This window comes from Hyperolius riggenbachi, chromosome 2 (assembly GCF_040937935.1).
Source record: "Hyperolius riggenbachi isolate aHypRig1 chromosome 2, aHypRig1.pri, whole genome shotgun sequence".
Taxonomy (NCBI): Eukaryota; Metazoa; Chordata; class Amphibia; order Anura; family Hyperoliidae; genus Hyperolius; species Hyperolius riggenbachi.
Window position 1 is genome coordinate 353,007,375 of NC_090647.1, and position 13,793 is coordinate 353,021,167.

A 13,793-nucleotide genomic window follows, 5' to 3' on the forward strand; every position below is an offset into this window, starting at 1 on the left:
GTCACATTGTCACTGTGTAAACTCTTCAGGAGGAGTTAAATTACCATCGGGTCATAGTGTCCTCATCTTATCTGAAATAGGAAGTTTTCTGAGGTTTACCTGTTGAGATAAGTTTATCACTGCAGCTAAAAAACCCCAAACTTCTCACAAACCTACAGGCACTGCACAGTTCATGCAGTTAGGCAAAGGCACCCAGACCAGGTTAAAAAAAAAAAAGAAATTAAGAAAAATAAAGGGGGGGGGGGGTATGTATATTTTGGGGCACTATCTATTTTTGGCAATTTATTTTTATTTTTGGACATTACAACCCCCTTTAAGATACATATAAGCTTAATATGTAAAAAAAAAAAAAAAAAACAATATTCACAATAGGGGTTTCAGAAATAAGGTAATCGATTTTCAAAATAGGTTCTGATTTTTTTTTAAAGTTAATTTTTTAATCTTCTCACAGGGCATCCAGCACTAATTTAAATGTTGTAAAACATTTTGCACATTAAAATAAATCAGAAGACGTGCTCTCTGATCTGTATACTGTTATATGACCTGCTGTGAAAACTGTTGTACAGTAATAATATTAATAATAATGGCAGTATTTGTATAGCGCCTTTCTCCTGTCGGACTCAAAGAGCTTGCAAGGCAGCCACCGGAGCGCACTCAGTAGGCAGTAGCAGTGTTAAGGAGACTTGCCCAAGAAACTCCTCACTGAATAGGTGCTGGCTTACAGTAGGTGAGTTGTAGTTGCCATCTCTGTATAAACCATTAAAAACACACAAAACATTTCAAGTATAAATAAGAAAAATAGGTAAATGGACACTTTGGCGTTAGACCTACTATGGGAGCTTTGCGTAATTGCAAAGCACCATGATTTGCCAAATCACAGAAGTACCACAATTTCACTGCGCATTGGCTAGTGTAGTCACTAATGCAATTGCTCCAGGATCTCTCCCAAAATGTTACAAGCAACATTTTACAATCGCTGCTTGTGGAACCCCTCCCCCCCTCCCCCCCATAGTGATGCACTGGTGTAGCGCTTTGATGATCGCCAGCAAAATCGCTTCTAGTAGGTCCCAGGTCTTTTACACAATTGTCAAGTACTGAAAAGGAAAACTGTGCATCTGAAAATGTTACATTTTAATGTGCAAATTCTCTATCTCTTTCCGAAGTATGACTGTATGGGAGAAAGACGTTCTTTGCCATCTGCAGTGTACTCTTACGGCTACCCGCAGTCCCCTCCTCTTCATGACAAAATGGTAAGTTGCTGCTGCTTGGGTTTAGAGGAGTAGAATGTTAGGAGGCAGTTAAATTGGACTTCAGAATGCAGTGCACTGTGATAGGTTCATTTCACTGGTGACCTCTCTGTAACACTGTAGCCTCTTTGGTTTCCCTGTCCTTGTCCCGCATTTATGTGTTTGTTATGTTTGTTTTATGTCTTGCTTTTGTTTAGTTAATCCATGTATAGCTAAATGTAATATTTGTAAGCATCCTCAACCCTTTATAATTATTTTATGTAATATTTTCCTTTTGTGCCGAACTTGAGCTTTTTGATGCTGCTGCTTTATTAATAAACAGTGACATGACTATGGACTCTGTAAAGTGCGTTGGTAGATGCCGGCGCTTAATAAATATATCATAATAATAATGAAAAATAGTAAAATATGTTTTTAGTTTTAATTAAGGATGAGACAAATCACAAATTCTCTTGAATCCGGATTCTAAAAGGTTCTCAAATATCCCCCCAGGTCGGTAGCCAGCCAGAGGGAGTTCCCAGTATATGAGCCATAAATAGAGAAATCTCACCCCACTCCTGCCCACCTAAAGCTCACAGCTTTTTTTAAAAAAAAACAAACCTAAGTAAACATAAAAGGACAACGATATGCAGTATAAACTAATGCTAGGTACACACCATACAATTTTCTGGCAGATTTACCTGACAGATTGATTATTTCCAACCTGTCTGATCTGAATTTAATTGATTTTTTTTCGTTTTTTCGATCATTTTTTATCGATTTTCATAAAAAATGAACAAAAATCAATCTGAAAAAAAAAAAACAATTTTAAAAAACTATTAGAAATTCAAAAAATCGATCGAAATTCAGTCACTCTACAGACACTTGCAGATTAGATATGAAGAAACCATAGCGTTCAGCTGACTGTAACTGCTTTGTTGCTGGATTGCTATATTGCTATCTTACATTACATACATCAGTACTTTTTCCTGGAGGATTTTAGTTTTAGGGACAACAAATAGTTGCTGACACAGGGCTGCTACAAAATGTATACAATTTGGTGTACATTTGATATAGATTTGTAGCAGCCCTGTGTCATCAGCACTTTGTTAACCATAGTACTGAGGTACACAGTGGCAGCTCAGCTGTTTAAGGGTTGTATTAACCTTTTGGGTTGGCCTCTCATATTTGTGTTTACATTTTGGATTTTAGTTTTAGCCTGTAAGTAAAGTTAGTTTTTATATTATCATTCTAAACATAATAAACAAGTATATGGTTGGTGGTGCCAGTTTACGATGGTTAAGGGGGATGATAATGGATGTAATGCCCTCCATATCATCTTCCTCACTTGCTGGGTGTTTTGTGTTTATTCTCTTTATTTTCTAGTCTATTGCATGCTAGAAATGTAGCATTAGATCCGTGTTATGTTAAAATATGTAGCATTGGTTCCATGTTGTATTATTTATGTGACATGGGAGGTTGGTTCACCAAACTATGGTAAAATTGCCATGCGCAGACAGCACACAACAATCTTACCCGTGTTTACGCAAGCAACATATTATGCAAATAGCATAATTTGCATTATAGAAGCAAACTGCACTTTGGGTATAACGTGAGTTGCACTATGTGCACAAAGGACGTTATATTGTGTAAACACGGGTAAAATTGCTGTGCTGTATATGGGCATGGCAGGTTTTATGAAGTTTAGTGAATAAACCTTCTGATGTATTGGTTGGTTGTTTCCTTTTCTTTTCCTTTGCATGGCTTTAGCACTTTTTACGCATATGCCTGCGATTTGCTTAATATTCAGTTCCCCTGCACTTGCTGACGATGAAGATGTTTGCCAGTATTTGTGGGAATAGAAGGTTCATTGCTTGCCATGCACTTTGCTTTGCCTTTTTAATCCTTGTTTGTCTCCTGCTGCTTCCCCTTACCTTCAGGATGAGATGTTAGATCTGCAGTTACAGAGGCACCTTGATTTTTTGGATCAGCAGGTAGGATGTCAGAGCCCCATCCATCTTTTTATTAGGTGTCTATAGATCTCTTACAGTTCAAAAATTGGGCCATCAAAAAGTAATATTTCTGTTATAGGTGCAGTTTTTTGTGGTGAGTTACCCACTGGCTTGTGAGATAATTTTGGAACTCCAGTGGTGAGATCACTGCTGAAATATTTTCTAGCACACTGGAATTGTGGGTGCTGCCCTGCAGCCTGGCCATGTTCTTACTTTTCCTGTTGAATTCACATAATTGTTAAAGTATAACTAAAGCTTTCTCAAAATGCCAGTTGTTAATGTTCTAAATGCGTATGCCTGGCAGCATAGTTGCAGTGATCTCACCATTGGAGTCCCTGGTAGACGGTAGAAATTGTAAAGTAGTCTAGTGTCCACCATAATTATCTAGTATTTATGAAAAATAAAATACCAATTGTAGGTTGATATTTCATCCCTCTGATCATAACTTGTGCCATGTGTACTAAACATAGCTTGTGTCATGTGTACTAATCATAGCTTGTGCCATGTGTACTATTCATACCTTGTGCCATGTGTACTATTCATAGTTTGTGCCATGTATAGGAATAGATTAGTAAAGTTCTTGCTTAAAGATGAAAGCAAGTCTTTTTGATTTGCAGTGCTCATGCTGCAGTTTAAAGTGAATCTAAACTCTGGATATTTATTTTAAATAAAAGCTATTTCTATGTTCTCCTCTGAGCCAGGAGTATATACTGTAAGTAGTTGTAGTTTGCTTCTTAAACATTAAATTTTTGAGATATCCTACTTCCTCTGTTCTGCTAGTGGTTGGCAATGACTCCCTGCACTCCTCCACTCCCTACCCCAGACATAAGGCAAAGAAGGTTTAGTTCAGGTTTGCCAGTGTTGCTAGAGATACTACAAGCTGCCTGAAAGTTGCTTTTGTTGCACACCATATTCTTCTCTATCTAGCCAGCTATCTATCGCGCAAAAAACACATTTCAATGAACCCAAGACTTGTCATATTTCCCTCATAAAAGTCAAGACTTTCAGTTAACACTTAGACATAGGAAGCTTCCTGAGCACACAACACAAGCTTATAAATTAAAGATAACCAGAGACCTCCGATGATAAAGTTCCTTCAGCCCCATAAGCATGGATGCATCCCTCGCCGTCCTCCAGTTGTCCTCCGTTTAGCGACAATCAGCCCCGGTATCTGGCTCAGGGACGTCAGTAAGTCCGCGCATGCGCAGAAGACCCAGACTGGAGCTGACTGAGCCAGTTAAAGTCGGTGCTTATTGCGGACGAACGGAGGTCAACGGGAGGACAGCGAGGGATGCATCCATGCTTATGGGGCTGGAGGAAGCCCCGGGTAAGTAAAAAAACGTTATCATGGGAGATCTGTGGTTCTCTTTAATTACATTAATTACCTAGGCAGGGAGCAAAATTGTTGAAGTGTTGTTCCCTGCAATTTCAGGGTTCCAACGGCTCTGCGTTTGCGATTGCATTTTTCCCCGCACACAATTTTCTACATTCCTTTTTGATGTGGTGGAATACATTGTAATTGTGAATGCATGCTTTGTGCAAAAAAAGCTGAAAAATGAACGCGGGATGTGAATGAACACGAACGACGTGCGATTCCAGAGCAAGCCATTGACCACAATAGTCAATGTGGCAAAACTACGCGTACAGCAAAACGTGTACAAATCAGATAAGTGTGCTCCCTGTATCACAGGCACCTTGTTATGCCCACACTTGCACAGCAGTGTCATTTTACAAACTGTTTGAATCTTGGCAACTTTGTTTTAATGCGAGGTACACACCATACAATTTTCTGACAGATTTATTGTCAGATCGATTATTTCCAACAGGTCCAATCTGATTTCCGATGAATTTTCCAATCAATTTTCCATAGAAGTGAACTGAAAGTTGATTAGAAAATCAATTGGAAATCAGATCGGACCTGTCGGAAATAATCGATCTGACAGTAGATCTGTCTGAAAATTGTATCGTGTGTACCTAGCATAAGGGTTTGGAGAATTGAAAGCCTTTGTCATCTTGTGTGGGCTCAGAGGTATCTCAACAAACAAAGAATATGACTAAATTTAGTAAATTGAGCTATTAAGATCTTCCAGGGGCTATTGTTTCTTGGAGTGACTGAATTTTTTATAGATTTTAATTCCATAAAACCGATTGTATTTTTTGCTGTGGCTGAAACAACAGCAAAAAACCTCTTTACTCGTCCTTTGTATCTTTTCCTCAAACTGTTCCTTATGCCACCTTATTCTCCACACTGGAGCCGTTTATAAACATTTGGGTACTTATCCGTTAGCCGGGCGCATCCTCTAGGTGGCGACAAAACTCCACCAGACTTACATCTTTCCCTACTATCCATGTCGGCCTGGAGGAGGAATAGTAATTATCGCCACCTAGAGGATGCGCCCGGCTAACGGATAAGTACCAACATTTGTTATGACTTTTAAAATGTGAGAATTCTATCTTCTTGGGATTACCATGGCTGTGTTTTCACACCAGTGCATTTGGAGGCTGGAATTTACCTGGACTTCCACTGTGTGACACTTTGTTTACTTTTATTGAAAGTAAATGTTAAAAAAAGACTTAATGTGGACTCATATGGGAGTGCAGTATTCTGCCTCCAATTCATGAAGGCTCTGCCGTGTATATAGAGAGCCAATGCTGATGGGTTGTTGGATTTAACCCTACACTCAAGAAAGTGGTTCTTTTTCAGTCAAATGGGCCGGATTTGGGGTAAAACATGTTAAAAAAAACTCAACCAAAAGTAACTATAAGAACAAAAGTACAGTGCTGACAGTCCCCTTAAACTGCAGGGAATATCAGTGGTGGTGTGCCTCTCAGTTGAAACACAGGAATAAATACAGACCTCTAGTGCACAATAGACCAGTCAGCCTAGTAGCAGGGCAGTGTCAGGTGTGTGAGAAATAATGATCCAGAATTGAAAATAAAACACAACATTAACGACCGACACTGTGGGACACTCACTGGAATACATAGACCCCTCAGTTAGGTGGGTCAGCAGTGCCTCTGAGGTAGTCACTCTGCCTCTAAATGCACTCTCCTTATCACTACACGGGCTTCAGGTAGGATATGTAAAATAATGTTCACCATAGTATAAAATCTCAACCACTTTGTTACACTTATGTACGCTTTAAAATCACATGACTTTTTGAATGGCCATTGATTTTCCATTGTCATAATCGAATGTTTAAACATAACTACACTCTGCAATTAACCACAGACCTTTTTCAGCTTTTTTTGCTATTTCAGGGCACCTGACAGCAGAAGAAAGACAGTAGTAGGAAGCTTACATTGTATTAACAGGGTCATTAGGGGCCCTCAAAATGCAGATAGCGAGGCAGTTAAGGTACATTACTATCTGTGAAATACAATCTGAGGTGCAAAACAGACCTAAGCGATACTTTCATATGAATTTGATGTCTGTCTCCGGTCCCTACCTACCTACCAGAACCTACCTGAGAAACCTGAAGACAGTTGCTTACTCTGTGCTGAGGAACGTCCTCTGGCATGGCAGCAGCAGCAGCTCTTTTCCCACATCACAATGACTTCCCTGGAATTAGAAGTAGGAGACTGTCAGACACAGAATAATCGAGATATTTTGGTTGACCTTTGTAAAAGCACATGGTCAGTTTCATATTTGAACTGTATTTTTTGTACTTACAGTGGCTTGCAAAAGTATTCGGCCCCCTTGAAGTTTTCCACATTTTGTCACATTACTGCCACAAACATGAATCAATTTTATTGGAATTCCACATGAAAGACCAATTCAAAGTGGTGTATATGTGAGAAGTGGAACGAAAATCATACATGATTCCAAACATTTTTTACAAATAAATAACTGCAAAGTGGGGTGTGCGTAATTATTCAGCCCCATGAGTCAATACTTTGTAGAACCACCTTTTGCTTCAATTACAGCTACCAGTCTTTTAGGGTATGTCTCTACCAGCTTTGCACATCTAGAGTCTGAAATCCTTGGCCATTCTTCTTTGCAAAACAGCTCCCGCTCAGTCAGATTAGATGGACAGCGTTTGTGAACAGCAGTTTTCAGATCTTGCCACAGATTCTAAATTGGATTTAGATCTGGACTTTGACTAGGCCATTCTAACAAATGGATATGTTTTGTTTTAAATAATTCCATTGTTGCCCTGGCTTCATGTTTAGGGTCGTTGTCCTGCTGGAAGTCTCAAGTCTTTTGCAGACTCCAAAAGGTTTTCTTCCAAGATTGCCCTGTATTTGGCTCCATCCATCTTTCCCTTAACTCTGACCAGCTTCCCTGTCCCTGCTGAAGAGAAGCACGCTCAGAGTATGATGCTGCCACCACCATATTTGACAGTGGGGATGGTGTGTTCAGAGTGATGTGTAGTGTTAGTTTTCTGCCACACATAGCGTTTTGCATTTTGGCCAAAAAGTTCCATTTTGTTCTCATCTGACCAGAGCACCTTCTTCCACATTTTGCTGTGTCCCCCACATGGCTTGTGGCGAACTGCAAATGGGACTTCTTATGCTTTTCTGTTAACAATGGCTTTCTTCTTGCCACTCTTCCATAAAGGCCAACTTTGTGCAGTGCATGACTAATAGTTGTCCTATGGACAGATTCCCCCACTTGAGCTGTAGATCTCTGCAGCTCTTCCAGAGTCACCGTGGGCCTCTTGACTGCATTTCTGATCAGCGCTCTCCTTGTTCGGCATGTGAGTTTAGGTGGACGGCCTTGTCTTGGTAGGTTTACAGTTGTGCCATACTCCTTCCATTTCTGAATGATCGCTTGAACAGTGCTCCGTGGGATGTTTTTTATCTTTTTGTAGCCTAAGCCTGCTTTAAATTTCTCAATAACTTTATCCCTGACCTGTCTGGTGTGTTCTTTGGACTTCATGGTGTTGTTGCTCCCAATATTCTCTTAGACAACCTCTGAGGCCGTCACAGAGCAGCTGTATTTGTACTGACATTAGATTACACACCGGTGCACTCTATTTAGTCATTAGCACTCATCAGGCAATGTCTATGGGGAACTGACTGCACTCAGACCAAAGGGAGCTGAATAATTATGCACACACCACTTTGCAGTTATTTATTTGTAAAAAATGTTTGGAATCATGTATGATTTTCGTTCCACTTCTCACGTGTACACCACTTTGTATTGGTCTTTCACGTGGAATTCCAATGATTAATGTTTGTGGCAGTAATGAGACAAAATGTGGAAAACTTTAAGGGGGCCGAATACTTTTGCAAGCCACTGTAGATATATGGAGCGGTTTCTTGCTTCCATAATGAGAAAACAATATTGATATAATAGATAGAGACAAGTAGTCATTGCCGGGGTAAAAGAAAACCCAAAACAAAACATGTAGGTTGTTGCAGTGTCTTTGAATTAGGCAAAGAAAAAAAACATTGCCCCATCTTTAAAAAGAGTTATGTTGCTCCTGCCATCAAGCTGGAATTGCTTGATCTGAAGCTGTGGAATTGATTGCATCTGAATAATTGTGTGCCTGGTGTCTGGTATGCTTTACTCAACATAACTGGAATGATAGTCTTCTTCTTACAATATATCACATTTACATCTTATTTGGATAATTATTTTGAAGACTGAGGCAGCCATATGTTTCTTCAGAAGGTAAAGATTTTCCAGTTTATGAGCATTCTGTTTTGTGGCAGAGGCAGTGCTTAGGGCCACAAGTCATCAATATATTTAAAATGTAAAGAAAAGCAGTCTTTTAAACAATCTTCCATACTGATAATGGCTTTTGGCTGTAATATGTACTTGAATTATGGAGCACCATGTTCAGGAATAGTCCATATGCCAAAATCTTCATAGCAGACTTACAAGCATAGGAATCAGTTTCGCAGAGTGATAATCTTGTGAAGCATACGTACTGCAGTAACATGCTCAATTTTCACCAGAAGCTCCAGATTTCTAAAACAATTTCTTCTTTTATTATTTTTATTAATGAATATATTAAAGAACACATATGTAATTAGTAGTAATATCAGTAATTGGATTGATAGTACACATTAGAATGCAGGGCTAGTAGTAAAAACATACTTTGACATTTAGATCCTATGGAATTGCTTTTTCTGTCCATATATATGTCCTCATCCTGTGTTTCCCCCTCACCACCTGCTGCAGATGAGTGAGAGTGAGACATTAATCAGCATGGTGAATAATATGGTACACTCTTCCCCCAGAGCCCAGATCTTCATGCAAGTAAGAGAGCACTTTGTTGTCACTCCACCTTGCATGACATAACCCATTTTCATCTGTTCGTGTGACAGATCATGATGTTACTGTTCTGGACATAGAATTACATTGACATTATAGCATTAATTGTAGTTTGCCATATTTTGTAATCACTGTTCATTTTGCTAGGATGTGATCTGATCATGGCTACAAGAATTGCTTTAGTGCCATCTGCATGAACTTACATTACATTGTCATGTTTAGGTACTTTCATACCTTTGTGGTATTACCTGCTGGCATAGGTTCCCCTAAGCCGTTAACTAGTGTTTGGACTTCACTAGTAACCCCTACCAAATTTTCTAAGGTTACACAATTTTCCCCTGTACTGACTACTCATGGTGAACCACTCAGGGACTAAGTCAACAAGGAGCAAATTAGTGAAAGCAGTGGTTGGAGCAGGTGGTGTTCAGATAAACAGGGACAAATAGATTCATCAGCTGGTGGCAAACAGCTAGAGGTAGGTAACAAGTTACAGTGCAAACAAAATCAGTAGTCAGAGCAGACAAATATGAGAATGCTACAAAGGACCAGAACAAGGATCTTTCTCTACCAGTAGCAAAAACCCTGAGAAGACTTTATAGTTGGTACCTGATGACACAAGACAAAGCGCCTTTCCTTCTGCTGTTTCTGCTGTAGTCTGATAAATGGCATTTGAATAGCAAAAGCATGAAACTAGAGCAAATGCCTTGGGTTCCACTAAGTACTTAGGAAGTGCTGGTCCTGGGAGTTAATTGTAGAAAGCAAAGGAAAAGCTGTAGTTTGGGGTTCAGTATAGCTAACTAAAAAGATTTGTACTGGTGGCCACATCATAGGCTCGGTAAGGAGGCAGACACGGTTAAAATGGAAATCTGGGTACAACTTTTTTTTCCGGTGTTGTGGATAGCGTGGTGGAGGATTTGACCTGCCAACAGCCATTTACTTTTTCCTTTGTCCTCCTTTGTGAACTGTCCCCACGCTTTTGGTCCTTATGACATGTTTACTGAAAGGAGGTGAGTTGTTTGTGTTGCTGGACCAGTAGTAAAGTCTGGACAAATATTTAAATGGGCACCTGTTTCAGTGACAAGCTTCAGTTTCAGGTGGAATTTACCCTCCCATTGGGGATATTTCCTTGAACTTCCTGCTTTGCTCCTTTGACCAGGAATTGTTTAGTCGAAGCTCCAATTTAAATGTGATGCACTGGTAGGCAACAGGTTGCATTCTGTCTGTTTGCAGAACATGCCTCCCCTCTTCTGTCTGCAGCATATCACTCCTTTCTGTCTGTCTGACACTCCTTTTTATACCTCTGTGGCACATTTCTTCTCTGTCTGTAAAAGCATTGCCTCCTCCCACCTCACTGCGCAGAAGTATTTTTGTCTAGAAAAGGGGCAGCACACCTCACTTACTCACTTACATATCTACAAACTCACACTACCATATTAGTCCTCCAATATTCTTCTTGTAGTACATTGCTTGTTCCTATCCACCACAAACTCAGCACATAAAGTAGTACATCTATAACCAATCATATCCCAGCTGAACGTGTCTCACATCCTACATGAGTCCATTCCCAAATTCTGGCCACATTCACCCATAATGAATATGGTCACACTCTGCAAACCTCTCACCAGGACATGTCCTGAAGTGGCTGCCGTCTTTGCATTACCCAGTACATTTGTTAATGGAAACTTATTTGGGGGTAATAATGATTATAGGCTAAATGGATTGTCCAAACACATGCTATAACAGTGTGCCAACATGCTAGTACATCAGTAAACCCAGACTACAATGGCTTGTATAGTTGTTGTGCGCTCTTATTTATTGCACCATAGAAAGCATCCCCCACTTGTAAAAATGCCATGTCTGAAATGGATTTAAATATGTGTAGGATTGAGGTGGGAATAAAATAGAATAATTCCATGGTGTCACTTTCACTGCATATATTCACCGCATGTATGATATAATATTCACTGATCAGATGTTCGACAGCCATGATACATATAATAATTAATGCTCCATTACACATGGTTTCAGATTATAAGTCTATCCTGCATAGGTCACCCAGTTGCTGCAGTGCATGCTATAGAATTTTTCTTGTCCAAAGCATACTCCGCATACCAAGAGCCAAGTGTAATTCAGAATATCTGTATTACTTAGGTTTCCCCATATGCAGATCCTTACAGAGAGGCATTACAAAGCTACAAGCTTAATGAGCAAGACACTGATGTAAGTTCTTAATTTGCGGCTGTTCTAATCCACACTTTTTTGGGTGTAATTATGAAACTGCAAGATGATAACCTGATACTCTCTTCTTGTGTTAGAAACTCTTGGGCAGACTGTGCGAACAGCACAAAGTGGTGCGAGAGCAAGACCGCCTGGTGCAGCAACTCAGAGCTGAGAAGGTAAGAGAATCCTTTACATTTTAAGGAAAACTTTGCTTTAAAATGTCCTTTATTTTCACTTCTGTATATTTTTTGTTGTAAGCTATATTACTGAACATTTTTCATGTGCTAGTTAGACCTCGTTTCCACTAAGGGTAATTTGCTCCATTTCCCCCCACACACACAGAAGTGAAATGATAGCCCATTGAAATCAATAGGCTGCTTATGACAAAAATACTACCATTGCATCTGAATCCCCATTGCCATACATCGACACAGCAGGGGGATTTGAATACAATTTTGCATTATCATCAGGTTTATAGATCTTGAATGGAAATCTAAAAATTTTACATTACATGTGATTTTGCTGTGATTTGATTGCGATGCAATTTCAATGCAAGTCCTGCATGCTGCATTTTTTTACTGTGTTCTCCTTGTGTTCCTAACATATGGTAAGAATCACAGCAAAATTGCCACAAAATCATATCAAAATCACATTGTGATTTCCAGAGCCCTTAATCAGCTTGGTTATCAGTATCATATACTTTCTAGTCTACACCCTGCCATGCTGACGCATGGTGCCCTCTTAATACACCCACCAAGTTTGCAACCCAGGGGCCTTTTTGTATGAGGTTTCAGTTCTTTGTCTTGAATATTAAAGCTTATTTGGACAGTTTGGGAAATGTTTTGCCTACATGGATAAGATGTTATTCATAACAAGAGAGTAATATAGCAGTGTTATGCACCTAGCACAAGAGAAGTTCAAATTTGTATTTTTCTAGGCAATACTTCAGTACTCTGTGGACTGTTTCTGAGGTAGTGTTGTATGAAAGCCATCCAGTCAAACTAGCATAACCCAACGGCTGGATGAATGCAGATTTTGCATGTTTTGACCTCTGGTGTCTGTTAGGATCTAATGGCCCAACTGAAAAAGAAGTGCTTAGACATGCCCAAGGCCCAAAATGACTCCTCTGTCCTCTGTTCCCACATTACTATTTTATTAAGGTTTACTTCATAGTGTACAGTATTGGTGCTTTTCATAGCATGCCTGATACATAGCTTGTCATCATGTGTGCTTATCCTTGCTCTGACACTGAACACTGGACTGGAAACAAAAGTGGTTGGAGGGGCTTGGGCTTTTTCTCTAGTAAAAAAAAAATGCTTAACTATTTGTAACATTTTTTTTCCCATTTCTTATTTGCTAGCACGGGTTGTATTCCCTTTTTAAAGTTTTAATTACTAATTAAAAAATATTGTAATGTTTTTGTTTAAGTAACTATTTTTTTGGGGTGCATCTGTAGGCCAGGTAAAGTATTTTAAAACAAAAATGGTTTAATATTTAAAATACAGAAAGGAAGCTTGACTTGGCGTTATAAAGGATGTTATAACATAATTAATAATTTTAATAACTAATTACAGCTGTAAAATATGTTTCTAAGACATGGCAGGAGGATAAGCTCTCATTCAAAAGTCACACCCTCTATTTAAGATTTAAAGTGTTCAAAGTTCTCCAGTAATGCACATCAAAGGCAAAAATAAATGTTCACAAACCATGAAACTGATTTATTTGACACCAGCTACTATTGGTGCTACAACACGTGTAAAACAAGTTCTGTCTCTTACTCTTAGAGTTGTAACTGAATCGTCCTTTTAACGAACAAGTATAACTTTTAAAGAAAACAACTCCACCAAAACCTTTGGATAGGTTTGAAAAGTGTTAGTAAATTTCTTTCATGTTTTTATAACCTTTAGAATGCTGCTTGATCCAGACCTAACAAATAAGTTATGGCTGTAGCTGAGTTTCAAATAATGCCAATTTGATTAATATGGTTATTGCTAGGCTAGGGCTTGGACCAGTACAATTCTGATGTACTGGTCCAAGCCCTCTCCCATAGAGCCATATCAATCCCTGCCATGTACTGAGGAGAACCAACAGTTCGAAACAGGCTGTCTG

The 13,793-nt window shown here is 39.2% G+C and overlaps 1 protein-coding gene across 18 annotated transcripts in view; it reads left to right on the forward strand.

Moving 5' to 3' along the window:
- Positions 1-13,793, forward strand: part of PLEKHA6 (pleckstrin homology domain containing A6) — a 273,958-nt gene that overhangs the window by 198,607 nt on the left and 61,558 nt on the right. For 12 of the 18 annotated variants that reach the window (XM_068269629.1, XM_068269622.1, XM_068269617.1 and 9 more), the window contains 5 exons: positions 1,164-1,250; positions 3,167-3,220; positions 9,372-9,449; positions 11,616-11,684; positions 11,780-11,860. In XM_068269629.1, the coding sequence (XP_068125730.1) occupies positions 1,164-1,250; positions 3,167-3,220; positions 9,372-9,449; positions 11,616-11,684; positions 11,780-11,860 (369 nt within the window). The remainder of the gene's footprint in view (positions 1-1,163; positions 1,251-3,166; positions 3,221-9,371; positions 9,450-11,615; positions 11,685-11,779; positions 11,861-13,793) is intronic. The other 6 variants (XM_068269627.1, XM_068269634.1, XM_068269628.1 and 3 more) reach the window with 5 other exon arrangements.